Source organism: Triticum urartu, chromosome 5A (assembly GCF_056163025.1).
Source record: "Triticum urartu cultivar PI428250 chromosome 5A, HENAU_Tu73, whole genome shotgun sequence".
In the NCBI taxonomy this organism is placed as follows: Eukaryota; Viridiplantae; Streptophyta; class Magnoliopsida; order Poales; family Poaceae; genus Triticum; species Triticum urartu.
Window position 1 is genome coordinate 31,079,116 of NC_141877.1, and position 27,809 is coordinate 31,106,924.

At 47.4% G+C, this 27,809-nt stretch overlaps 2 protein-coding genes and 1 pseudogene across 11 annotated transcripts; 1 reads left to right on the forward strand and 2 right to left on the reverse strand.

Annotated features, from left to right (window-relative positions):
* Positions 1-348: 348 nt before the first annotated feature.
* LOC125506678 (uncharacterized) lies at positions 349-3,114 on the forward strand. Its single transcript, XM_048671433.2, has 6 exons — positions 349-707; positions 884-1,051; positions 1,133-1,270; positions 1,347-1,421; positions 1,506-1,595; positions 1,686-3,114. The coding sequence occupies exons 1-6, from the start codon at positions 547-549 to the stop codon at positions 2,881-2,883; spliced, it is 1,830 nt and encodes a 609-aa protein (XP_048527390.2). The 5' UTR covers positions 349-546; the 3' UTR covers positions 2,884-3,114.
* Positions 3,115-3,731: 617 nt separating this feature from the next.
* Positions 3,732-23,963, reverse strand: LOC125507505 (senescence/dehydration-associated protein At3g51250). 9 transcript variants are annotated; one of them, XR_015603858.1, is made up of 8 exons: positions 22,700-23,963; positions 22,028-22,100; positions 21,475-21,645; positions 20,083-20,370; positions 13,947-14,034; positions 13,392-13,491; positions 12,399-12,533; positions 11,905-12,326 (listed from the first exon to the last, which is right to left on the reverse strand). XR_015603858.1 is itself a non-coding variant. In XM_087525366.1 (6 exons), the coding sequence occupies exons 3-6, from the start codon at positions 21,561-21,563 to the stop codon at positions 15,153-15,155; spliced, it is 471 nt and encodes a 156-aa protein (XP_087381492.1). In that variant the 5' UTR covers positions 21,564-21,645; positions 22,028-22,100; positions 22,700-23,963; the 3' UTR covers positions 14,861-15,152. The 9 variants fall into 9 exon arrangements, 5 of the variants coding, with proteins under 5 accessions (XP_087381493.1, XP_087381492.1, XP_087381495.1 ...); XR_015603859.1 differs by lacking the exon at positions 13,947-14,034 and having other exon boundaries at positions 11,908-12,326; XR_015603860.1 differs by lacking the exons at positions 11,905-12,326; positions 12,399-12,533; positions 13,947-14,034 and adding an exon at positions 3,732-4,116.
* Positions 23,964-24,902: 939 nt separating this feature from the next.
* LOC147967735 (F-box/kelch-repeat protein At3g23880-like) lies at positions 24,903-26,954 on the reverse strand (annotated as a pseudogene). Its single transcript, XR_015603856.1, has 2 exons — positions 26,778-26,954; positions 24,903-26,576 (listed from the first exon to the last, which is right to left on the reverse strand). The product of XR_015603856.1 is annotated as an F-box/kelch-repeat protein At3g23880-like (transcript).
* Between the last annotated feature and the right edge of the window lie 855 nt (positions 26,955-27,809).

The window sequence follows — 27,809 nt, forward strand, 5'->3', positions numbered from 1 at the left end:
TAGATATTTTAGTCGAAATATATAATGGTGGAAAACGGAAAAACCCAAAAACGACGAGCAAGATCTATCCAGGCGCTTGGAGGGGCCGGCCTACGAAGCAGCGGGCCTGTCGGCTTCCGCCCGTGCGACTGGACGGCCCGATCCATTCGGCGCACGATCAACCCAGATTCTAGGGTTCCGGTCCGGAGCATCGCGGCCGCGGGGATTTCTTGGAGAGGCGGTTACCCCGGCGAGACCATGTGGAAGGATGAAATGACGATCCAGCCCCTCATTGCCATTTGCCGCGTCCGCCCGTATAACCTGTGCGCAGAACGGGGAATACACACACACACACACACACCACGCTTCCACAGCTCCCTTTCCTCCTGCCAATGGACACCGCCGCCCTCCTCCCACGAGCACCCCTCCCCTCCTCGCCTCCTCCCACCGCCTCCACCCCCTCCGTCGTCGCCGTCTCCGGTCGCCACCGCCCTCCTCCCGCGACCACGACCACCCTCCTCCTCCGTTCGAGCGCAGCCACCGCCTCCGACGTCACCGGAGCACGCCATGGCCGTCCCCTGCCTCCGCCGTACCACCACGGGCCACTCCTCGCTCCCCGCACCCCCGTCCTCCTTGGTGGTGGGAAGGAACCCGCGGTCGCTGCCGATCGAGCTGGCCAAGAGCAAAGCGCCTGGATCCTCCTCCTCCTGCAGGGGGATGGAGAGCAGGTTCGGTTTCGAATTCGAGCAACCTTTGTCGCGTTTCAGTTCCGACCCTGCTTGCTGTCTTAGACTCCTGACCGCAATGTGTGGCGCTTGACTACTGATTTCGTCCTAGCCTATTTTCTGCGGTCTGTTTTAATTTTGAGGATGGTTGCTGTTGTGACCGCGCGCAATTTGTTCAGACCTCGCAGAGATGAGGAGGAGGAGGAACAGGAGGAGGAGATCTCTTACTGGAAGATGATGGTGGGCACGTATAAGGACTTCCGCCGGCGGGCGCCACTCCGACGTGCCGCGAGAGCCGCGCCAAGGAGGCTCCCGGCCGCTCGAATATCTGCTCCCCAGCACACCAGGTCAATAATGTTCCCAACTCCGCTGTTGATTCCGTTTGTTCTCGGGGCATCAACCTGACGCACCTCTTCTGTTTGATGAAGCCACCGCGGCAATGCGGGCGACAAAGGCATGGTCGCCCCGCCCAAGCGCCCCCCATCGGCACGGACCCCCTCCTTCTCGAGGAGGAAGGAGAGCCAGAGAGGACTCGGCACTGGAAACAAATTCCAGCCACTGGCCTGGTAAGAGTTTCGATCTGTCAGCCTGTCAAATCCTATCATCGTCCCCAAATCATAAGTTCATCCGTTTCCTTCGCAGCATGACCGAGGAGATGGTGGACCTCGTTCTATCTCCACATCCTAAGGAGCTCGCCGTCCGCGAGAGAATAGAGAGGTAGGGCGGGAATTAGAAGTGCGCTCTCTTCTATCTGTTGTTTGCGCCTGCGGAAATAATCTGTTGACTGTGTGCTGTTTGCAGGGGCAAGGGGGGCGAGGCGTTCTCGGTCGAGGCCAGCGAGGACTACAATGGCTCGGCTTCCGACAGGTCGGATGAGGACGCCTGTTCGAGGTATGTGCGCCGAATGGCATACCGTCTACCGAAATCTGAATTTGTGGTTGATCCTTCGAGGGTGTGTTGATTTATTAATCTGTACTTCAGCGTTGGAACCATCCTCATTGGTGAAATTGAAGTGAAGTTCAACCTCGACCAGTACAAGTGGCCCGAGCTCGAGAGCACGCAGGGCAAGGCCAATGAGGCGCCCCTCCCGGTGCTAGCCACGAGCCATGACAAGGAGTCCATGGCGTCGCCGCTCCCGGCTCTCGACACCGGCAAGGAGGCCAAGCACATGGTGGCGCCGCTCCCGGCTCTCGACACCGGCAAGGAGGCCAAGCACATTGCGGCGCCGCTCCCGGCTCTCGACAGCAGCAAGGAGGTCAAGCACATTGCGGCGCCGCTCCCGGCTCTCGACAGCAGCAAGGAGGTCAAGCACATGGCGGCGCCGCTCCCGGCTCTCGACAGCAGCAAGGAGGTCAAGCACATGGCGGCGCCGCTCCCGGCGCTCGACGAGGCCACGCCCGTGGCGCAGCCGCTACGGGTGGTCGACACCGACCACCGCCAGGAGGCCACGCCCGTGGCGGCGATGCTCAAGGCATACGCCATGACTCAAGTGGGGCAGAGCACTGCTGCTGGGGAACCAGCGCGGAACCCACTGGCTGTGGACATTGGCCCTGTCCCCGCAGCCGGTGGGGGTGGTGGCCTTGGTCGGGGCGGCGGCGGGGGTGGCCCGGGAGGTGGAGGGGCTCCGGGAGGAGGCGGTGGCGGCGGAGGTGGGCCGGGAGGAGGATTAGGCGGTGGCGGTGGAGGTGGACCGGGAGGAGGAGGCGGCGACGGAGGAGGTGGACCGGGCGGCGGCGGAGATGGTCATGGCAACGTTCCTGGCTTGCGAGTCTTGCCGAACGAGCTTCCCCATGCTCTATGCCACTGTCGAGACCCTGCAACGAGGTACTGCCGCGGTTGCCATCAAATCTACTGCCCCTTTTGCTTCTGCAATTGCAATGCGGTGAACTACTTCTTGCCGCTGCCCTCGTTGGTGGGTGGCAGCTGCGTCCTGAACCAGCCAGTGACTCTGACGGACGCTTTGTATCCGATGGTGTTCGTGGGTGGTGTCCGCCAAGAGCCATGGCTATACTGGCAGTTTGCTACAGCAGATGATATCTTCCAAGTGGAAGATGTACAACCCACCATCGACCTTCTCGTGTATGGTTTCAGAATGCAGCGTCAGTGGGTTGTGCAGATGCCGCAACCCGTGCATGTGGATGTACTGCGGGCAGCTGTTTTTCCTGCTCACTACCCGTAGTCTTTTGGTCTGTCAAGCTGTCTTTCCGGCGCACTAGTCTTCGTCTGTCAAGTGTTATATGCTGTTGAATTTAGATGTTGGGGCTCTACTTTGCACGATTTGTAACGTTGTAAGATCACCATTGACAAGCAGTGGCATTTCTACTTGAATTTGTGAAATGAAATTCCCTTCTTTTATCTATATCTTCAGGATGTTATTCAGAAGCTTGCAAATTACCGTTGAGATGAAAAAAGAAGTGAGTTCTTCAAGTCACACCTTCAAGCTATATCGCTTGAGACCATAACGCCGCAAACTGGAAACTGTACTAGTTTGGTACATTTCTATCTTCATGTTTGCTTATTACCAATAGTTTTCCCTGGTTATTGCCAATAGTCCTTTTGTCTGTCAAATGTTATGTTATATGCTGTTGAGCTTCGATGGTGGTGCTCACTTGAATTTATGAAATGAATGTTCCTTTTGTCTAATATATTTTGCTCTGTTGGGGATGTTATTTACAACCTTGGCAAATCACCTCCTCTATAAGTTCAAGGCATGGCACCTTCAGGCTGTATTGCTCGAGACCATAATGCATAACATTTCTATCCTCACGTCTTAAACACACTAGCCAGCATCAGAATTCATATGGATGTTGCAGTGCAGCTGTGGCTACTCATTTGATCAGCATCGAAATAGTACTAGCATTATATTGTCAGGCTTGGAATGGAATGGAGTCAGAACTTGTAGTAAAAAGTAGTACTAGTATCATATTTGCGTGATTATTCCACATGTTTGTGGCACTGTTTATTCCACATATGCCTTGAAGAAGCCTGAAAAGGAGTGTCATACAAGAAATTTAATGACTAGAGAAGGAAGGCAGAACAATGTTCTTGCATGAACATACATGTACACACCATTATCATTGTAATGATATTCTTATAACATCTAAAAGTAGGGAAACATACATCATATTCAAGCAACTCTACCAGAGTTTTTTTAGAACTGAAAAAAAAAACACTAAATCTACCGAGTCAAGCACAAGGGTTAGCCCTTAGCATAACCTAAACCCGACCATTTTATTCTAGAAAGCTTGCTACTTCTCCTAGCATAAATCATCGTATGACTCAGCTTCACTTCAGCATCATGATGCTGTTGTTTCAGCAAATAGGATCTCCTCTGCATGTTGTTTCCCAAATTGTACTTGCAGCCCATGGGTCTCAGAAGTAGCCCTTCAAATCCACAAATGAATATGGCCACCTAAACACAACGAACCAAAAAAATGAATAACTACATCTAACACTAAAGGGATTACAGAAATAGATGCATACATTTCTTTGAATAATCTATCATGCAACACAGCTTAAAAAAACTAGTACCTATGTCTGAAAATACTTGTCGAAAATTTGGATATATCTAGACATACTTTAGTTCCAACAGATTGAAGGAGCAACCGCAAACAGAGAAGAGAGCCGCCCGACCCGCTCCCACGAGCGGGGAGGCGAACCCTAGCCGCGTCGCCTCCCGTCCCCTCCATACCTTGTTTCCTTCCCCTCCCGTGGGTGTGAGCGGCGCAGGCTGCTTCATCTGGCCGAAGGGCATGAGCTGCGGGCGTGTCTAGGAGGCCGGTGGCGCGTGGGCTCGGTCTCTGTGGTCTGGTCCAACCCTTGGGCATGGTGCGGGGTGCCGCTCATGGTTGTCTGCGCTCTGGACGACCATGGGTGCTCCTTGTGGCTCCGGTGGGCGGAGGGCCGGTCGTGGCAGGGATCTCCCCTTGTCCCGGGTTGGTTCGGCTGTCGCAAGGTGGTGGCACCGGTCGGCGGGTCAGTTGTTGTAGATTGGCGGTGGTAGCTGGCAGACGACGGCGGGGTGCGGGTGGTGGCGGCGCCTCTCTTCTTCCTGGTTTGGGCCGGCGGCGCTAGATTCTCACGCGACGTGACGATCATGACTAGAGCTTGTGCTCGGGCTGACCAGTTTTGGGCCCGAGACGGGTTGGGGCTCCGCTCCGAGTAGACGATGGTGGGCTCAGTCTGGGGGGTGCCTGCAGGAGTCACGATGCTTCTCCTTGTGGGTACGACAGGTGTTGGCGGTGGTCGGGTCATCGTGTGTTCGTCGGGCAGATCAGAGTCGGAGATCGCGGAGATGGCGTCATGTGCACATGTTCGCCGCGGCCGGAGTTGTGCCTCCCCCAGTGCATCGGGGCTGGCTGGAGGCAGAGGTGTTGACGCCCCTACCGTGGTGGTGTTGATCCAGACCTAGTGGCTGATGTCGGGCTAGGGGTGAAAGGAGACCCCTTTTACCCCTCCTACCGTGGTGGGTACACCGTGATGTGGACGACTGTTGATGGCTTGGACATGGATGCCGGGGTGGCGGTCCACGTGGTTGGCTCTCTGGCGGGCAACCGCGTGGCGGTGGTGACTCCCTGTGTTGGTCGTGTGGGCGACAGGACAGGTGAGGCGGGTGGCTCGGGCGCCATCTCTGTCTTCTCAGTGGTGGCGCTCCAATCTGGATCTGGGGATCTGACCTCACTGTGCTAGTCCTAGACACCTCGTGGTGACATGGGTGAGTTGCTGAGCGAAAGCTCTGCGCCTCGGTGCCGATGACAGCGACGCTTGCGGGCGCCGCTATCTTCGTGAAGACGTTGTCGTGGTTCTTCTGTCCGTGTCAGGGCTTCGGGTGAAAACTCTGTTCGTTGTGGTCCTTGTGGACGCAGCAGTGGCGACGCTTGGCGCCGTGTTCCCTCGCGAGGGCGTTGTCATCGAGCTTAGGTGTGCTAGGGTGTAGTGTGGTGTTGTGTTCAGTTCTTCCTGTAGTTTCTTTTGGTTTCGTTGCCGGTTGTCTTAGGATCGGCTTTGTAAGAGGGTCACCTCACCACTTTGTATCATTCGACCGTGTATCTGTTTGGTTATGGCTTTATTTATAAAGCGGGGCGAAAACCTGTTTCGAGACTTTAGCTCCAACAAGTATTTTTGGAAGGAGGGAGTATCATGTAACACAATCAGCAGCATCCAGAAAGATAAATGATAAATGTCACTATCGGAATGCTTGTGTACTCTTACATTTATGAAATAATTAAGATAATTTGAATGGGAGTGTACTCATATCCAGAAAATATTTTTATCATGTTCAGAATTGCATCAAGCTAGATAAATGAATTTGTAAGTGGGGTTTCGTAGATATTTTCAACGACAATGATTTGGAGTTTGATGGTGTGTCCAGTGTGCTGCCCCAGCTAGATTCTTTCAACGGCAATGTCTTCGTCTCTGGTAAGCTGCTTTGGAGGTCCGAAAACCTACATATAAGTGATTGAGTTCGGGCGAAGAGATGATATGTCATTTTGTGATTGGTGTCGAAAGCAGATGACACATTTTGGTGTCAAGCTTAGGAGATTTTTCGGTGTTGATTGTAATTATTTTCTAGTTTTGCTAAAAAATAGGCGTCTAATTTTCAATTCATGACAGGTCGAATTCTAAGTCGTTAGATCTCGTTGCTAATCTTGGTGCCCCCTCCCCCTGTTGGTTGTAGGTTGTGGACGGCTTATTGGTTATGTGGGTTCTGGTCGCGGTCTTTTCTTTTTATCATGTTCTGGAACCCGACTGTTCACGGATGTTCATCAATTTTTTTTCTACTAGGTGGATGGCCCTGCGTCAGTTTGCGCAAGGGAGGCGAATAAGAGCATCTCCAGCCGTTCCCCCCCCCCCAAGGGGCTTGAAATAGCGCCGGCTGGGGGACGCGCCGACGAAAAAATCGGCGTGGGGGCATTCGGGTTCCCAGCCGCCACCCCCAAGGTCGCCCTCAGGCGCTGATTTTGGCCCACTTTTGGCGCAAATTGGTCCACTATTGGCGCAAATTGACCAATTTCGGGCCATATCCGGCGTGTTTCGACACAAATTCAACAGAAGCTATTTGTTACCACATAGTTCATCACAGAAAATCGATACAAAATTAAATAGTTCAACAAATCAATACAATTCATATAGTTCAACAAATAAAAATTCATATTTCATCACACGTCGAGCTAGGCGTTGCTCTTGAGCCTCCATAGGTGCTCCACCATATCCTGCTACAGTTGTTGATGCACCAGTGGGTCTCGGATCTCCTGACGCATATTGAGGAAGGCAGGCCAGGTTGCCGGTAGCTGGTGATCAACTTGGGCAAGAGGACCCTGCCTATAATATGGTTCAGTGTCAAACACTAGCTCTTCCTGCTCGCTCTCAATGATCATGTTGTGCAAGATGACACAGCAAGTCATGACCTCCCACATTTGATCTTTCGACCAGGTCTGAGCGGGGTACCGGACAAGAGCAACTCGAGATTGGAGCACACCAGATGCCCGCTCGACATCCTTCCTGCAAGCCTCCTGACACTTGGCAAAGTGGGTGTTCTTGCCTCCTGGAACAGGGCTCAAGATAGTCTTCACAAATGTGGACCATTTCGGATAGATGTCATCTGCTAGGTAGTATCCCTTGTTGCAGTACCGCCCATTGACCTCGAAGTTCACCGGAGGAGCATGACTTTCAACAAGCTTGGCAAAGATAGGGGAGCACTGCAGTACGTTGATGTCACTGTGAGTTTCTGGCATACCAAAGAAGGAGTGTCAAATCCAGAGGTCGTGTGTGGCCACTGCCTCAAATACCACACTACAACCGTCTTTGGCGTCTTTGTACATCCCCTATCAAGCAAATGGACAGTTTTTCCATTTCCAATGCATGCAGTCGATGCTTCCAAGCATCCCAGGAAATCCTCTTGCTGCATTTTGTTCTAGGATCCGATCAGTGTCTTCAGCATTGGGTGATCGCAAGTATTGAGGTCCAAACACTGCCATCACTGCCCTGCAGAACTTGTACAAACACTCAATGGCCGTGGACTCGGCCATGCGTCCATTGTCTTCCAGTGAATCACCGGGAGCTCCGTATGCAAGCATCCTCATAGTTGTCTTGCACTTCTGGAGTGAGATGAATCCAAGTGTGCCGGTGCAATCCTTCTTGTATTTGAAGTAGCTGTCGAACTCACGGATGGAATTCACAATTCTAAGGATGAGCTTTTGGCTCATCCGATAACGGCGCCGAAATCCATTCTCGCCGTGCAGTGGAGCGTTGGCGAAGTAGTCGGAGTAGAGCAAGCAATAGCCTTCCAGTCAATGCCTCTGCTTTGCCTTCAGCCGGCCCGGCGCCGAGCCACCTCGCCGCGGCTTTGCTTTGCTCGCGAACAGGCCGGCCAGAGCGGTGAGGACCATGAGATGCTCTTCGTCCTGGGCGTCGGCATCGGCATCGGCTACATCCTCCAGCAGCGCCGCGAACGCCTCCTCGTCGGCCGAGTCCATCGCCGAGTTGAGGAGACAAAACACTGAACACCTTGCGGGCGTGGTACACGCGCAGCCGCCGGTATTCCCGCCCTGCATGGCCAGAGCGCCGGAAACCTCGCCCAGGAGTGGGGTGGAGGCTGCCATGGCGGAACCCTCTCTTTTCCGGCGAGGGAATGACCTATCTAGCGGCGGAGGGTGGGTAGGTGGCGCCGGGATCGGCACGGCGGCGGAAGGGCGTGCACGCAGGGGGGTGCGAATCTGGAAGTGGAAAATGCTTTTCCGCCTGACAGTGGTGGCCCAGGCGTGGTTTTTCCTTCCGCCGGAGCCCCCAAGCGCCCCCCAATGCGCTGGGTTCGGCCTGGGATCGCCGGGCCAAGAAATGGGCTGGGCCGGTGGATTTCGGCGTTCTGGGAGTGCGACTGGGATTTTTTTCGGCGCTGGCGCGAAGAAACTCGCCCTGGGGGCCTGTTGGGGGCACGAGTGAAGATGCTCTAAGGGAGGGAGGGGGCCCCACAGCCATGAAAATCAGGAGGAGAGGAGAGAATTAGAACCTAGTAGTAGTCACAACAAGTGAGTCTCCTCCTAAATTAATCATCAATGGAGCTGGTGCTCTTCTACTTATGCTAAACAGGAGCACCAAATATGTGTCTAAATATGCATGTCCATGCGGCATCGAGATCAAAATGGTTCTGCTATTATTCCTATATAAAGTTATAAACGGAAACATTGAGAAAACACAAACATGAACAATAACTGATCTCAATTTAGAAATGAACTTCTAAATTTATACGGATTGTTAGAGGGCGAGCCAAAAATGGGGGTACATGCAACGAAAGAGGAAGAAGACTATGGTACCTGACGAGAAATGTTCCTGTCGCTGGATTCAAGTGGAGCCTTGTACTATGATTTTACAGGTAGTAAGAAAAGAAAAGAAAAAAAGCACTTGTGACGAACGGCTGGAGGTCTGAGACGACAAAGAAGGGAGAAAGAAAAATATCCTGCACATCATACCATAATCTATGGGCAATGGGAGGATATAGTAACGCATCAAGAAACGGTAGGACGTAGTATGATGGCGGAAATTGTTTCTCCATAGAGAGACGTTAACCTTTATGGATTTATCTATATGATATTGATGGTGGATGCGAAAGCCCACAACAAACAGTGGATGATGAAGAAATCAACTTCCTAGACGTATGAACTGATGAACATACCTGGGCGAACCTAGATCTGGATACAGACAAAAGGTGCAGAATCGGAAGGTACTACCGCGACAGCTCGTGCCGCCGGCGCTAAAACGAACGACCGCATCTTCGCACATCGTGGGTACTGGGAAAAAATAATTGATGGCCAGGTACTGAGAAAGATGGGCAAAGAGAAAAAAAATCTAGCGATTGGAGGAAGATCGGGATGGACGGAGGACGCACACGGAACGGTGGAAGAATAATCACGTTGTTGGGCCTATATGGGCCTCTGGCCAGCGATCAGCCCGACGAACGAGGGGGTTCCTAGCTCGGCCTGCGGAGCAGCAGCCCGAATACGTGCGCTAGTTGACCTTTCGGTGCTGGGTGAGATGACCGAACGATCTGGGTCGTTCCAGTGCCTGATCCGACGGTTGATGACGTCAAAACGTTGTGGTGGCTCTTAGGTAGCTAAGTCTTACTGTTTAGTAATTATTGGGAGGAAGGCGAGCTGCCGACCATGGAGCGAGGGAGGGGTTGGAAAGGAGGCCAGCGTGCGCTACGCCATGGGGCGCGTCACGGCTGGCCGTCACTGCAAAGACAGGTACAACGAGCTTATGTCTCTTCCCCAATGGTCAGCACATTGTGTTCTCCGTCGTCGGAGTTTTGCGTCGCCGCACCAGACTGCAGCCACCTCTCCGCGCGTCTCTGTCTTTCTCCCTCCTCCTAACCAAATCCCATTCCATAGGAATAGGTTTTGCGAGGCAGTGCATCCACGTAGTTCGCTCAATCGAATCCCCTGAACTTGGCACATGTGATTTTTGTTCATTTTTGTATCAATTTTTGGCGTTCTTTTACAATGAGCGAGCTTCTGATTAGTCATGGGAAAGTAGGTTTGTGAGGATCGAGGCTTGAATATTTTTGCTGGCTTCTGGTAAGCGCTTTCGATTCAGCAATGTATATCTTCTGTGTCCATTGCGGCAGCAGGTGCTTGTGTTTGTGCTAGCATGGGGGCACGCCCTATCTTCTGTCAGTTATCAGTATTATGTGAAAAAAATTCTTAACATTCATTTTCAGTATCCATCAAATTAGTTATTAAGAGCAGAGCTACAGTGAGCAGTTAGTTTTGTACTTCCCCTTCATAAATATATAAGTCTTTTTAGAGTTTCCACTATGGACTACATATGAAGCTAAACGATTGAATCTATGCTCTAAAATATGTCTATATACATTTATATGTAGTCTGCATTGAGATCTTTAAAAATACTTATATTAGGAACGGAGGAAGTACATCCATGAGATGGAGCATTTTTTACCTAAAGTGTCGTTCTAAGCCCGAGCTCATATGAGCTCGGGTGAACAGTAAAATAAAAAAGGAAAAATATTCCAAAACATTTTGATCTTTTTGTGTGAAGCATTGACAAAAGTTTTGTTGGCTTGCAAAATTTCATCACCATACGACATTGACAGAAATCGTAGCAAAAAAAAAACATAATCGATGCTCCAAAATGCGTTCGAAAATAACATTTTGGAGCATCGATTTTGTTTTTTGCCACGATTTCCACGGATATCATATGGTGATGAAATTTTGCAAGCGAACTTACTGTTCACCCAAGCTCATATGAGCATGGAATTAGAACAACCGCGTCCTATTTTTTACTTCTTACTGCCAGTCATCAGCTTGTTTTACATTTGCTGCAGCAGTATTGTTTTCCCCTCTATTAAGAGCTTCTATAGCCGGGCACCTCATACGCTCGGGCGGGCCGCCCGGTCACTGTCCGACCATGATTTTTTGACCCAGACGGTCCCTTCAAACGACCATCAAACGTCCGGCCTGACCGGCACCCCTCATATCCAGCCCAAATATGGGGCGGATATGGGCGCGCCCGGGCACGTCTGGACACGCCCGACACGTCGGACCGGCCCGCGCTGGCCCACCTGACCCCATATAAAATCCTCCATCCGCTCGCCTCCTAGCCACGACCCCGACGCAACGATGGAGATCAAGGTGTTGAGCCGGTGAAGATGGAGATCATAACGATGCTTTGGATATGGAGATCAAAAGCACAAGATGATGATGACCATATCATGTCACATATTTTGATTGCATGTGATGTTTATCCTTTATGCATCTTATTTTGCTTAGAACAACGGTAGCATTATAAGATGATCCCTTCACTTGATTTCAAGATAAAAGTGTTCTCCCCGAATATGCACCGTTGCTAAAGTTCGTCATTTCGAAGCACCTCGTGATGATCGGATGTGATAGACTCTACATTCACATACAATGGATGTAAGCCAGTTTTATACAAGCAGAATACTTGGGTTAAACTTGATGAACCTAGCATGTACAGACATGGTCTCAGAACAGTGAAGACCGAAAGGTCGAACGTGGGTCATATAGTAGATATGATCAACATAGAGATGTTCACCATTGAAAACTACCCCATCTCACGTGATGGTCGGACATGGGTTAGTTGATTTGGATCATGTATCACTTAGATAACTTGAGGGATGTTAATTTAAGTGGGAGTTCATTAGTAATTTGATTAATTGAACTTAATTTATCATGAATTTAGTCTTAATAGTTTTTGCATATCTATGTTGTAGATCAATGGCCCGTGCTACCATTCCCTTGAATTTTAATGCGTTCCTAGAGAAAGCTAAGTTGAAAGATGATGGTAGCAACTACACGGACTAGGTCCGTAACTTGAGGATTATCCTCATTGATGTACAGAAGAATTATGTTCTTGATGCACCTTAGGTGACAGACTTGCTACAGGAGCTACTGCAGATGTTATGAACGTCTGGCAGGCTCGATCTGATGACTACTCAATAGTTCAGTGTGCCATGCTTTACGTCTTAGAGCTGGGACTTCAACGACGTTTTGAACGCCACGGAGCATATGATATCCAAGAGCTAAAGTTGATATTTCAAGCTAATGCCCGGGTTGAGAGATATGAAGTCTCCAACAAGTTTTATAGCTGCAAGATGGAGGAGAGCATTTATGTCAGTGAACACATACTCAAAATGTCTGGGTATCATAACCACTTAACTGAGTTGAGAATTAATCTTCCAGTTGAGAGTGTTATTGTCAGGTTCTTCAGTCACTGCCACCAAGCTACGAAGGCTTTGTGATGAACTATAATATGCAAGGGATGACGAAAACGATTCCTGAGCTCTTCGCGATGCTGAAATCGGCGGAGGTAGAAATCAAGAAGGAGCAGCAAGTGTTGATGGTTAACAAGACCACTAGTTTCAAGAAAAGGGGCAAGAGAAAGAAAGAGAACTTTAAGAACAATGGCAAGCAAGTTGCCACTCCCGTGAAGAAGCCCAAAGCGGGACCCAAACCTGAAACTGAGTGCTTCTACTGCAAAAAAAATGATCACTAGAAGCAGAACTGCCCCAAATACTTGGCGGATAAGAAGGATGGCAAAGTGAACAAAGGTATATTTGATATACATGTTATTGATGTGTTCCTTACTAATGCTCGTACTAGCGTCTGGGTATTTGATACTGGTTCGGTTGCACATATTTGTAACTTGAAACAGGAGTTGCGGAATAAACGAAGATTGGCTAAGGACGAGGTGACGATGCGCGTCGGGAATGGTTCCAAGGTCGATGTGATCGCCGTCGGCATGCTACCTCTACATCTACCTTCGAGATTAGTTTTGGATCTTAATAATTGTTATTCATTGAAGTCAGAGAATAATGGTTGTTCTATTTATATGAGTAACATCTTTTATGGTCATGCACCTTTGATGAATGGTCTATTCTTGTTGAATCTCGATCGTAGTGATACACATATTTATAATATTGATGCCAAAAGATGCAAAGTTGATAATGATAGTGCAACATACTTGTGGCACTGCCGTTTAGGTCATATTGGTATAAAGCGCATGAAGAAACTCCATGCGGATGAGACTTTTGGAATCACTTGATTATGAATCATTTGATACTTGCGAACCATGCATCATGGGTAAGATGACTAAAACTCCGTTCTCCGGAAAAATTGAGCGAGATAATGACTTATTGGAAATAATACATACCGATGTATGCGGTCCAATGAGTGTTGAGGCACACGGCGGATATCGTTATTTTCTGACCGTCACAAATGATTTGAGTAGGTAGGGATATATCTATTTGATGCTGAAACATTTGAAAAGTTTAAAGAATTACAGAGTGAACTGGAGAATCATCGTAACAAGGAAATAATATTGAAGAGAGAAAATAGAAGAATATGTAGATCATTGGTTTGATGTTTCAACTATAAATTGGTTTCAATTGAATGATGTTGCTTGAGTGAAACGCATGCCACTTCTTCTCACACCAATAGGCTAGCTGATAACTATTTAATCAATGCACAATATTTTAGTATCATATTTTGAATGAATTCAATATTTGCGTGATTGTCCAGTATTCCAAATCAGTTACACTCTCACATGGACCATTGAAAACTATCTCTTGGATAATCAATTATGATATCCTTATTCTTAGCTTTTCATCCAGTTTCTACCTTCTAGACTAGATATGTGTTAGTGCATTGTCGTGCCATTACCATTTTTTATTTTAGTTTGGGTTTCTGCTTTGTGATCCTTGCTTACCGTGTTTGATCACATTTGTGAATTCTATTGTCACCGACTCCTTTTGGAATACTCTAACCACAGTTTATAGTGGTGTTGTTATTGTTCCCTGCAAAAAAAACCAATTTATGTTGTCCAGGGAAACTGGGCTCATGAAACCACAATGAGGAGGAAAGGAAAGATAAGAGCCTAGGTTTTATGTTGGGATGGTGGCATCTATGTTCATAGCTAGAGATCTGCATGGAAAATTTCTTGTGCCACATGCCATGTCACTTAGTGATGCAAGTGGGGTGGGCTTGTGGATAATAGCACAGTATAGATATATGTTAATTTTATAGTAGTGATGCGCTAATTGATAGTTTCATGGGATGAAGCGGGATGCTGCTTGCATAGTCAAGACCTTGCGTTGAAAGATATCACTAAAAGCACAATTATTACTGTAAAGAAATACTATCTTGCGCAAATATTTCCATGACATGCTTATAGAATAATATGGAAATGTGTTCACCTAGGAGATGATGGGTACAATTTTATAACCAAATAATGCAAGACTTTAGCTTACTCCATGGCAACGCCTTATAATCATTACTAGATCAGTAACGCGCCTTGGCGCGAGGGTGCCTCTCCCAACGTTGTGGTTATGCAAATAATGTTCAAGTTAGTAGTAATCCAGGTTTAACATACTTACTCAAACAAGATATAACAAAATAAAAGTAAGAAGAAACATTCACATTTGATAGAAGCAAGACATTATGGAGTTCAACATCACCATGAGATTATCACAAGGCAGCATCGAGTTTAGTGATATTTATGTACACATCATCATTGAAGATCAAGAAATCTTATAATTTCATTAGAAATGCTAAGACATTTTTTATCCATATGGTACATGCAGTTAGAGCTATAAATAAAAACACAGGTCCATGCTCAGTATCTTTCACACTTAAAGTAATCTTCATAATGTCAATACCAAATTTCAATTTTGTGGCAATAACAGTTGGAAAAAAATTCACAGAACATCATCTCCTAAGAGCATAGAGCCTAACACTACATGCTGAACCGAATGCGAATTTCCTGAATCAACATATCACTAAACATTCGTGTCAACTAACATCATAGCATGACCACACCAAGCCATAGTGGTAGTGGAGACACTGATTTTACATGGTATAGTAGTAAACTATATTAGATAGATAGATGGATAGATAGTTCCGTCCAGACGCCTTGTCACCCAAATTTCTTGCAAGACTTGCAGCAACCGACTTGTTTTAGCGTAAACTCCTGGTGATGCAAACAATGATATAAAAGAAATGACAGTGCCATACAATCATTATGCACCCAGAATGATAATGGTTCAGTAAAAACATCAAGATACGTCACATCTCTTCGCACATATCAATGTCATACCAATCTATGGCATACGGTGCATGTCTAAAAGGTATAACAAAACACAATAGAAGTGCAGACAATAGCAATTCAGTATACTGGAATGAGTAGTGGCTTAGCCCTAGAGAATGTAAAAGGCAGTAGACATATATAATAAAGGGGCATTAATATGCATTTATAGTAGTTTGTGACACATGATAACAGGCAATAGATCGCACACATAGCTTGCTTTCACATTTCACACCAACTGAGCACAAATCAAGGCATGATATGCACAAAAATAATAGAGAAGCCAGTGAGGGAGAAGGGATGGCTCACCAATGCACCCCCCAGATCCAAGCTCCAACACTTCGAGGCCCTTTTGGATTTTCATGGAAAACCATATAGACACATATAAATAAATAAACTACAAAAAGAAGATGTTATATATTGTAGTACTAATTCCAATCGAGGCATGATTATATTACTGGAGGATGTTGAACTCAACGGGTTATATTCTTATTGATTCCTTCTGATTGTTTATTTGCTGAAAGTCCACCGGTCATGAAATCAACCGCGGGTGATTATTAATTACAATACTGTGAATAGACATAAAAGGTATATTTTGCCTTTATTAATTATTAATTTTGACTTCATATTCACAAAGAGTAATACCTAGTTCCATTCAAAGGTTGATAAAAGGCAGAGTGCTAGCTGATGTGAATAAACTCAGCAACCTGGTTGTACTTAAGCTATAATTTATCTTTATTTTTAGTTGTGAAGCTCCAGTTTATACAATAAAACATGTGTGGCAGAAAACGGAAGCCGATGCATCATTTAATTCATATTTGCTTCGTAATACTCCTATTTGGCAGAGCAATCAGCCCAAGTATAAGCCGAAAGAACACAGGATGTGCCACAACAGAAGGTATTAACTATGTGGCGGTATATACTATTTCCAGTTATGTTCAAACTTTCTTGCCCCAATTTTCAAGCCTAAGCTTTCAAAGTAAGGGTTGATGAAAAAACTACTGGAACAATGTATAGTGTAAGTAGTCCGGCTACCAATGATTATATATTTGGTCCATATCGTTTTACCTCGTGAAAATTGAGAATTTGTAGGTAGCTTTCGTTGAGGAAGCAAACTTGCACTCACCAGTTGTGTTATAAAATGTTACTGCTGTGAATTACAGCCCTCTCCCTCTCCCTCTCCCTCTCCCTCTCCCTCTCCCTCTCCCTCTCCCTCTCTCGTGTGTGTGTGTGTGGTGTGTGTGTGTGTGTGTGGAATAAAGTATTTGTGGCGATTAAGAAACAAACGCCAATTTGCGTTCAGTATTAAGAAGTATCCTCTAAACTGGTATGTTCCTTCAGGCCTACTGTTTGCTGTTTCTTCAACAAGTGTTGATCTATGCTATGAAGTCAACATATTTTAGCTATGTATATAAAAGCTTAAATAGTAGCGGCGTGTAATTAAGCACAAGGAAACCTAAAACCATGATAGCATAGCATGGTGAGGAATCTCAAAATGAAACAACACAATCAGCCTAAGGTGCACACACTTAAGTTAGTCCAGTTGCAGAATTCATCAAAATGCAGCTGTCTGCATTCACGGATTTCTTCTCCTATGACATCATGTCATTGCTATAATTCACCAATCACCATACATAGCAGGACCAACCAGACAAGATTAACATAGCACCAGGGATGCCAAACAGCAGAACAAGTAAAACAAGTGCAATCAGGGAGATTATCCATACTAACCATAAAGATTTTTAACACAAATACCATCGAACGCAAATGCAATACCCATGATGGCACATTGCATCACGATTTAATCTAATAATCTAATCTAACTATGAACTGTGATGTGCCCAAAACCTGAAGCACAGAAGGCGAAGGAGGTGGAGGATACCGGCTTCAAGCTGTGGTACACGGGGACGGCTGCAAACAGAAATGGTGTAGGCATCTTGATCAACAAGAGCCTCAAGTATGGAGTGGTAGACGTCAAGAGACGTGGGGACCGGATTATCTTGGTCAAGCTGGTAGTTGAGGACTTGGTTCTCAATGTTATCAGCGTGTATGCCCCGCAAGTAGGCCACAATGAGAACACCAAGAGGGAGTTCTAGGAAGGCCTGGAAGACATGGTTAGGAGTGTACCGATTGGTGAGAAGCTCTTCATAGGAGGAGACCTCAATGGCCACGTGGGTACATCTAACACAGGTTTTGAAGGGGCGCATGGGGGCTTTGGCCATGGCATCAGGAATCAAGAAGGAGAAGATGTCTTGAGCTTTGCTCTAGCCTACAACATGATTGTAGCTAACACCCTCTTTAGAAAGAGAGGATCACATCTGGTGACTTTTAGTAGTGGCCAACACTCTAGCCAGATTGATTTCATCCTCTCGAGAAGAGAAGATAGGCGTGCGTGCCTAGACTGTAAGGTGATACCTGGGGAGAGTGTTGTACCCCAGCATAAGCTGGTGGTTGCTGACTTCCGCTTTCGGATTCGTGTCCAGCAGGATAAGCGTGCCAAAGTCGCTAGAACGAAGTGGTGGAAGCTCAAGGGGGAGGTAGCTCAGGTGTTCAAGGAGAGGGTCATTAAGGAGGGCCCTTGGGAGGAAGGAGGGGATGCGGACAATGTGTGGATGAAGATGGCGACTTGCATTCGTAAGGTGGCCTCGGAGGAGTTTGGAGTGTCCAGGGGAAGGAGAAGCGAAGATAAGGATACCTGGTGGTGGAATGATGACGTCCAGAAGGCGATTAAAGAGAAGAAAGATTGCTTCAGACGCCTATACCTGGATAGGAGTGCGGACAACATAGAGAAGTACAAGATGGCGAAGAAGGCCGCAAAGCGAGCTGTTGGTGAAGCAAGGGGTCGGGCATATGAGGACCTCTACCAACGGTTAGGCACGAAGGAAGGTGAAAGGGACATCTATAAGATGGCCAAGATCCTAGAGAGGAAGACGAGGGACATTGGCCAAGTCAAATGCATCAAGGACGGAGCAGGCCAACTCTTGGTGAAGGACGAGGAGATTAAGCATAGATGGCGGGAGTACTTCGACAAGCCGTTCAATGGGGAGAATGAGAGTTCTACCATTGAACTAGACGACTCCTTTGATGAGACCAGCATGCGTTTTGTGCGGCGAATCCAGGAGTCTGAGGTGAAGGAGGCTTTAAAAAGGATGAAAGGAGGCAAGGCGATGGGCCCTGATTGTATCCCCATTGAGGTGTGGAAAGGTCTCGGGGACATAGCAATAGTATGGCTAACCAAGCTTTTCAACCTCATTTTTCGGGCAAACAAGATGCCAGAAGAATGGAGACGGAGTATATTAGTACCAATCTTCAAGAACAAGGGGGATGTTCAGAGTTGTACTAATTACCGTGGAATTAAGCTGATGAGCCATACAATGAAGCTATGGGAGAGAGTCATTGAGCACCGCTTAAGAAGAATGACAAGCATGACCAAAATCAGTTTGGTTTCATGCCTGGGAGGTCGACCATGGAAGCCATTTTCTTGGTACGACAACTTATGGAGAGATATAGGGAGCAAAAGAAGGACTTGCATATGGTGTTCATTGACTTGGAGAAGGCCTATGATACGATACCGCGGAATGTCATGTGGTGGGCCTTGGAGAAACACAAAGTCCCAGCAAAGTACATTACCCTCGTCAAGGACATGTACGATAATGTTGTGACAAGTGTTCGAACAAGTGATGTCGACACCGATGACTTCCCGATTAAGATAGGACTGCATCAGGGGTCAGCTTTGAGCCCTTATCTTTTTGCATTGGTGATGGATGAGGTCACAAGGGATATACAAGGAGATATCCCATGGTGTATGCTCTTTGCGGATGATGTGGTGCTAGTTGACGATAGTCGGACGGGGGTAAATAGGAAGTTAGAGTTATGGAGACAAACCTTGGAATCGAAAGGGTTTAGGCTTAGTAGAACTAAAACCGAGTACATGATGTGCGGTTTCAGTACTACTAGGTGTCAGGAGGAGGTTAGCCTTGATGGCCAGGTGGTACCTCGGAAGGACACCTTTCGGTATTTGGGGTCAATGTTGCAGGAGGATGGGGGTATTGATGAAGATGTGAACCATCGAATCAAAGCCGGATGGATGAAGTGGCGCCAAGCTTCTGGCATTCTCTGTGACAAGAGAGTGCCACAAAAGCTAAAAGGCAAGTTCTACAGGACGGCGGTTCGACCCGTAATGTTGTATGGCGCGGAGTGTTGGCCGACTAAAAGGCGACATGTTCAACAGTTAGGTGTGGCGGAGATGCGTATGTTGAGATGGATGTGTGGCCACACGAGGAAGGATCGAGTCCGGAATGATGATATACGAGATAGAGTTGGGGTAGCACCAATTGAGGAGAAGCTTGTCCAACATCGTCTGAGATGGTTTGGGCATATTCAGCGCAGGCCTCCAGAAGCTCCAGTGCATAGCGGACGGCTAAAGCGTGCGGAGAATGTCAAGAGAGGGCGGGATAGACCGAATTTGACATGGGAGGAGTCCGTTAAGAGAGACCTGAAGGATTGGAGTATCACCAAAGAGCTAGCTATGGACAGGGGTGCGTGGAAGCTTGCTATCCATGTGCCAGAGCCATGAGTTGGTTGCGAGATCTTATGGGTTTCACCTCTAGCCTACCCCAACTTGTTTGGGACTAAAGGCTTTGTTGTTGTTGTTGTTGTTGTTGTATTTATTGATTTATGCATCACAAATCCCACTAAATAAGTTTGCTTGACCACAAATTAGAAACACATTTGATGTGAAAATTGAGAAAGAAAGCACTACCTTTTGATACACCTGAGCATCTCCGGGCAGACCTCGGCCTCATTATCGCCGGTTTGAATCCTCTTTCGGAGCACCTCGTTCCGCCAGCGGAGCCTGTCCACGGTCATCACCCCGCACCACATGATCCCCTTGGCCACGTTCTCGGCGCCGGAAGCGTTGGACCTGGCCACGGCGCTGCCATACTCCTCGACGTTTGGCGCGACGGCAGTCCAGTACGCAGCGGCTTCGACCTCGCCGAGCACCCCGTCGGCCAGCCACTCGTAGCCAGCCATGCAGTGGACGGAAAACCTGGTGTAAGCGCAATGTTAGAACTACGATTCGTCAAACATAACAATATAGGGCATATCACGATCAAATCCAATCTAACCTAATCGCATCTCAAATTTATAGGATAATCATTGATTTATTATGGTATGTGAGATATAATTCATACTCATCTAGGAAGGTCGTGAACAACCAAGCAACATATCCTGAAGTCAACTGTCGCATATATTCCTCCCATAGGATTTCCCTGTGCTGAGCTAATCTAACGAGCATATGACTGCTCGCAGAACCGAAACACTCAGCCACACATTCAACAATCTCGGTCCCTGGTAACTAAAGTGGAACCGCAGAAACAAAACGACATCAATTGACTGATCCTGTTCCATATCCCAAACTGGTAGAAGGCCGCACTGGCTCTGCTCTCATTCAGAAAGCGCCACCCTGATCATGACCTAGTCGTCCTAAACTCGAGCCAATCCAGCAATAGCTAGCGAGGCGCGCCGAGGCACAGTATACAGTAGGAGGAACAGGGATCGCGTCACAGGACCGGGTTCGGAATCAGGATAAACCGAGCCGAGAAGGGCGGCTCAGATCGCTCACCTTCCAGATCCCGGATGTGTTTGCAACTTGCTCAAATAGGTTGCTAGTTACATTTGGACCTGAATATCGTGTACTGGTATTTTAAAGAGACCAAAAGTCCAATAAAAATTTAACTGATAGTCAGTTATATAAGGATCAAGTTTCCGAGATTAAGAAATCAACAACTTGTCGGTCGACCTCTCGTTCGCACACATGTAACTTACCTGAAAATTGACAGACATCAATGCTAAACTTTGGAAGAAAAAGACTGCTATCAGTACTGTCAGGTTGTGTGATCCTTTTGCTTGCAAACTCAATCTATGGTGCTTCATATAGCTTTAGGATCTGAACCAAAGCTACAAGAGAGTTCAACCACTGAAGATAAAATAGGTGTGAAGTTTTCTCTCCCTTGTAAATAAGTTTCGGAGATTCTTTCCATGTTCCTATCTAACTTCGGATGCAAGTCTGAATGTGTCATTGTAGAACTGCAATTATTGACTTACTGCAAACTTACACTTGGTTGAACACTTTGAACTGCAGTTTTTGCACCTGACACCCAAGTTGTCGTCGTCACTGCAGCCCAGGCTCCACGCCTTCAAGCTCTGGCTGTCTGTTGGCTTCCTGATGCATGTCGGCATCCTACTGAACAGGTTCTCTCACAACATGAAGAGCGCCAAGGCCGTAATTACTCCGAATTTCTTCCTTTGTGAAAAAATGATACTGCAAGGTAGATCATTTTATTGTACAGTCAGCTCTCCAAAAACACCTAAATTTCAGTGTACAATCAAAATCCAAATCAATGTAATATGCAATCAATGCACGGTTCAACACCCAAAGCAATGCACCAAATACATTCTAGCAGTAAGTATAGCCAGAATGTATAAGACCATGTGTTGCAAAGAATTGCTATTATAGCCTAACATTTCTATAGTTGCACACATCACATGTTACAGATAGATAAGATGCCCACATACAATAGAACAAAAAAAAATAACAGGGACAAAAGCCTTTGATTTTTCCGTAATAGATTGACTTAAGAGCACGGAAATGCTCTACTTGTAATGATAGTTGATGCAGGTGTATGAGGTTGCCAATAGAGTACCTTGTAACTCTACACTTAGTCTGACAAAATGATGATGTCCGCCTCACGACTTCGGTTCCATGTCTCAACAGAGCTGGCAGAATTGAGAATCACAAATCATGAGAAAGGGAATACACGGAAGACGTCGTGAAAATAAATTTGTCAAAAGTACAGGGATCAATGAATCTTCTATGGAACAGAGAATTACACACCACTTTGTCAGAATCTTCTATGGTTTATGTATTCATGATCAAAGCTTAATTGTTAGTATACATCTACATAGTACACGGATAAAAACATGGGAGCATACCTCAATATCATTTCAAGTATACTAATAGAAAATAGCCGCCCATTATATTAGAATTTGTGTATAATGGATAAACTGAATTTGTTATTTATTTTACAGAACCAGTAGAGGATGTTCATACATCCAGTCAAAACCTGAAACCTCAGCTCATCAGAATCAGATTAGCTTTACTCTCGAAAAGAATCAGATTAGCTTTGTCCTAATCGATTGAAACAACCACAAATCCCAGTAGAAATATTAGTAGAATAAATCTAGTCACAGAATGGAGCGCAGGCAGGATGAGGATCAGACGCAACTTACCCCTAAGCCACGACTGATTGGGCTTGCTCTACATGTGTCACGAAAAGAGACAGATCAGGAGGAGTGGGATGCAGGGAGTGGCTGACCTTGAGCGGCATTGGCGTAGCAAAAGGGTGTGCCGGGTGTTCCGGTCTCCCCAACCCTCGTCTCTAGTCTGCTCTCCTGGCCCCAGCCTGCATCTCGCATCTGTCGCTTGCTCAGGCCCAGCACGCCGCCGCAGCGCCGTCCCCCTTCTCCCTTGGTCGTCGCCGTCGCCCGCTGCCCCGCTCGGCCAGTCGGCGGGTCCCCTCACGCCACCACCGAAACGAAATCGGGGAGACCGGAGACGTGCTCCTCCGCCTCCGCCTCGCACCCCATCGAGTCACGGCTCGCTCGCTCTCGCGCGCGCGCACGCACGCACGCATGCACGCACGCAGGGTTTGCGACAATAACCAAACACAGAAACAGAAACCAAACCAAACTTCAGGCCATAAACCAGCAAGGAGATCACGTGAACAAATGGTGCCAGGGGAAATTACACATCGCCCCAGGAACAGGCAAGGCTGGGAACAGGGAGGAGTATCAGGACAAATTCCACATCATAATAACAAAATCACATCAATATTGCAAGTTCAGGTGTTAGGACTACCAATCAACTGTCAGTTACGAAAAAAACTAAATAATATCGCAGTCACATGGAAAATGATCAACAAATGAGCACGAATATAAATATCTGCAGCTTGAGATGGCATAACGTTATTCCAGTATTTGGTAATTTAGTAAACTGGCAAGTGGTAACCATTATTAATATACTTATTTATTTCTATATATTATCTTCACCCATTGTATTTTCATCAGATATATAAACAGATAATAGTAGTGCCAATTGTCTGTATTTTTCGACAGAAAAAAACTGTGATGACAGAAACAACCTTACTACAATTTTCTGTAATGCACGGCACTCTGGTGAGGTGATTAACATAAAAAACGATGGCCTTTGGCCTCTTTACATGATATTCAGGACCAGCACAGGCTCAATACTCAATGCAGTTAACAAAATAAACACTAGTATTTTGTAAGTGCAATGACAACTGGACACGGCAAACAACAAACACAAGACATTGTCAGAAATATACTCCTAATGCAAGGCCGGCAACAGATATCCTCATCCTCTTATTCATGCAGATAATATAAACATCAGCAACACATCCATCATTATATTTGTAAGCGAAATGATATATGACTTCAAAACAAAAGGAACATCAGACAGTCACCACTCACCAGTTATATGCGAAAAAGGTCTCATAATGTTTATTACATTATCAAACCTTGGGTGTTTCAGTTCGCCAAACATGCCTTGAATATGTCTCACCACAAACAGTTTGCTTTGCGCACAAAGGAGTAACCTGCCAAGCTCTCCTCATATAAAATAGGAACAAAAGGAATCGTCGAACTATTCCCGGATGAAGTTGAAGGCATATCAAGAAACTTCAGGTGTGGATTACTTCTGGAAACCGGCACCTGATCAAGTGAATACAGATTTTGAATTGTTTGCTCTACTGGATCATATAGACCTATTTTCCTACCAGTGTTGAGCAGGATCCTCCCATGATCAGGGTCAACAGCTAATGGCACAACAACGCTTGTCTTGAGGGAATAGCCAGGACATGCTTCCAGGTGAATTGTGTATGCTCTGCCCCATTGGCCATGCTCTAGCTTCCATACATCTAATTTGTTTGCGGCTGGATCTGCTAGAACAGCACATAATACTCCCTCGAGCTCAACAACAAACGCATGACACCGGTTTCTGCTATTCCATCTTGCAAACCACGAAGGGCATGAGACAACATCAAAAGTATTTGTAGCAAGGTTGAAAGATACAATGGCCCATTCACAGCTCTGTCCCAACCTTGGTTCATTCATCCAGTAGAGAATTCCTTCAACATAGGCTGGTGGCATATCATTCACAGGCAGAGGCGGTACCGAGTTCTCTTGGGCAGCACTCCAAGAGTTACACCAGTGTAACGCACATGTCAGGTCATACTGACGAGATTTAAAGTCCTTCCGATGATAGAATATTTCCACGATAACATGTTGACGAGTCGTAGGGTCAAAAGTCAAGCCAACATTTTTATTGCCGACTGTAAAAGCATGATTTTCTGCTTTAGGCATTCTCGAGGGTCGGTGCAAATCTGGCCCCAGGTTAGAGTAGCCCCTGTAGAAACCTGTACATGGATTGCAGAGATAGTCCTTCGTCTCGGTGCTTACCAAGTTTAGCCCATGACAAGGCTTGGAGCAAACCACCTTTGTATCAAGCAATGTACTGTGACTAGGAGCTTCTTGGAGGCATTTATTCAATGGAGCAAAACTGAAGCCCAATCGTCCAGTGCTCTTGACCACAAGCATGACTTTAGGTCTTCTGTCTATGTTCTTATGCTGAAAGTATGACTGAATGAAGTTTTTACTCTCAATCAATCTGAACCACTGTTTGCAGACAAATTTGGACTGTATGGCTGATTTAGCTGGGAGGCGGAGTAGGACCTCTCTAGTCGCCTTAGCCAGGTCAGATGACAAGGCTATCTCCTCATCTGTTGTATGCACGGGAGCAAGGGTCTCTTGAACGAAACTGAATCTTGAACTAGGGCACCCATATTGTGGAGTTGAGTGTGTCTCTGTGATCGAAAGAATGGTTTCCAGAGCCTCAGACCTGGGGTCATAGGTGTGAACCATTTTCTGATACTTATCGAAAATCTTGTGTGTGCTAGTGGTGATGATTATTTTCTTCCTTGGCGACCTGTAACTGCAAAAAGATCCAATAACTCTCAGAATTTGTGACTGGCGCAAATTTGTTGCCAGGTGCCCCGACAAATTAATTCGATGATCCAGTAACCAGTCACCAGAGCTATAGTCCAGCAGCTTCCAGATCTCCAAAGTGTTACTACCATGAGGAATTCTGTTGCGAACCAAACATAATTGGTCATCGATCTCCACTAGTTGCTCTCCTGATGAGGAACACCTGGAGGTCGGCGGCGTTCCTGGTACCCAGAAGGGTGGTGACCGGAGACATGTGAAGGTCTCATCTGCAACCGAAAAGGACACGATGGCAACACTTGGAGTCGTGATGAAAGAGGAAGGTCTCATCAACCAGTGCAAGCAACCGTTGGCAAACACGGGAGATAATTTGTTGACTGACGCATTACGAACAGCGGCGCGTGCAAATTTATGCAAGCTGGAGGGTACTCCTCTGGCAGCCGGCCTCCAGCAGCGATCCATGAAGGGGCCTCCAGTCGTGTACACCTCACACCTCACAGAGTCCAAGTCCTTTTGATAAAACATCCCATTCATCAACCTCACCACCTTGTGCTCGTCTGTGAGGGCATCAAATCCCAGGCCAGCACTGGAGCTGCATACTACGCTGGTAGAAGGCGGCAGACGTGTGGCTGCCCGTGTGGCCGCATTGCAGATGTAGTAGGCTGTGTCGAGAGCATCATAGAGAAGGGTGAGGCCATTGCACGGCGCGGGCGTCACTACCTCCACATAGTTGCCACGGGCACCGTCAATGGTGAACAGTAGGTCCCCGTGATCTCTGGGGCGGCACGATGATGATGATGGCGAGAAGGGGCACGAGTAGACCGTGGTGGAGTCGAATGTGGCGGTCGGTGAGATGTATAGCAGCTTGGCTGGTGGTGTCCGCCGCTTTGCGGCCTTGGCTGCTGACATGTGGAGTCGGCGGAATTCATTGGAGGAGAGCAGCGCAGCCCAGGAGCGGCACACTGCCTTGAAGCGGAAGACGGATTTGACTGGGAGCCACTGCAGAACCTCTATGATCATCTCGTACGGAAGCGATGCCCCGCAATCATCTCTTGCGGTGGCCATGTGTTCCCTCCTCCTCCTCCTCCTGCTCTCACTGACCTCCCTCGGCATGATATCCTCCTCCCTGCTCCTACGCATCTTCAGCGCCCAATCGAGCGAGGTCTGAGATACCTAGAAAAAAAAATCGAGGTCTGAGATGCAATCAACACATGGGGAAAATCACAGCAAGAAAACCACTGCTATCGGTATTATCTATCTCATTCAACTGATGGAATCAAACAGCTCGGATCTAGTCTAGGGTGAAACTACTGGGGCGGAAGGGGATCTGGTTTCTCGTCGACCAACAAAGAAGATGAAAAGATAGGCCCTTACCGATGGGAAGGCGGGGTCGAATCGCGTCCTGCGGGCTCAGAGTTCCTTCAGCCGGAGGCTTGGCGTCCCCTCGGCGGCGGCGCGGCGCAGGGCGGCGAGTCGCAGGAAAAGACTTGTTTTTTCCCAACCGGGGAAGAAACACAGTGCTCGGAGAGCGAGTGTGAATATTTATCGGTCGATACTCTCCGAATTGTGTTCCCTTACGCTAACGAAACCGCCAAGGCCTGTTGCACCTTATGGGCCGGCCTTACTTCTGCCTTTCTCCGGTTAAAAAAGAGAGGAATAAAATATATTTCCATCACAAAAATGCATCTCTCCGGCGACGGCGTCCCCTCACGTTAGGGTTTTATCCTCTCGGGCGGCGGCGAAACCCCCACCGTAGAGACTTCTCGTCCCCTCCCTCCGGCCTCCCTCTCTCCGGCGACTGGGGTCGTTGACCTCGGGGGTGACGGGGGAAGACGCTGGAGGTTAGGGATCCACCGCCCGCGGAAAAGTTTCTCTCGGGCGAGAGATCTGATGGAAACAGGCGAGTCTAGCTCGGGGTCCAAAACCGATCTGGAAGCCATGATGAAGGAACTAGGGCTCAACGAGGAAACCCTAGAAGATGTGGTCATTGAGGAAGAGGAGTTGCCGGCTGAAGCTACCAGATGGATGGCCATGGCACGAGTCTACACCAACAAAGCATACAGTCAGTATTAGTTCTTCCGGAACATGAGGGTGGCCTGGGATCTGGCGCAGGAGGTGAAGATCAGACCACTTGAAGAAAATCTTTATACGCTGCAGTTTTCGTGCCTGGGTGATTGGGAACGAGTCATGCAGGAGGGGCCATGGGCTTTCAAGGGCAAGGCTGTCGTGATTGCTCCTTACGATGGCTTCACACGACCATCAACCATATGCCTCAACAAGCTGGATATCTGGATGCAAATCCACGACCTACCAGATGGTTATTTTTCCAAGGTTAAAGCTCTGTCGGCAACGGTGGGCGAGTTCATATACGCAGAACCAAAGTCTCCTGATTTTGAGGGGAATTTC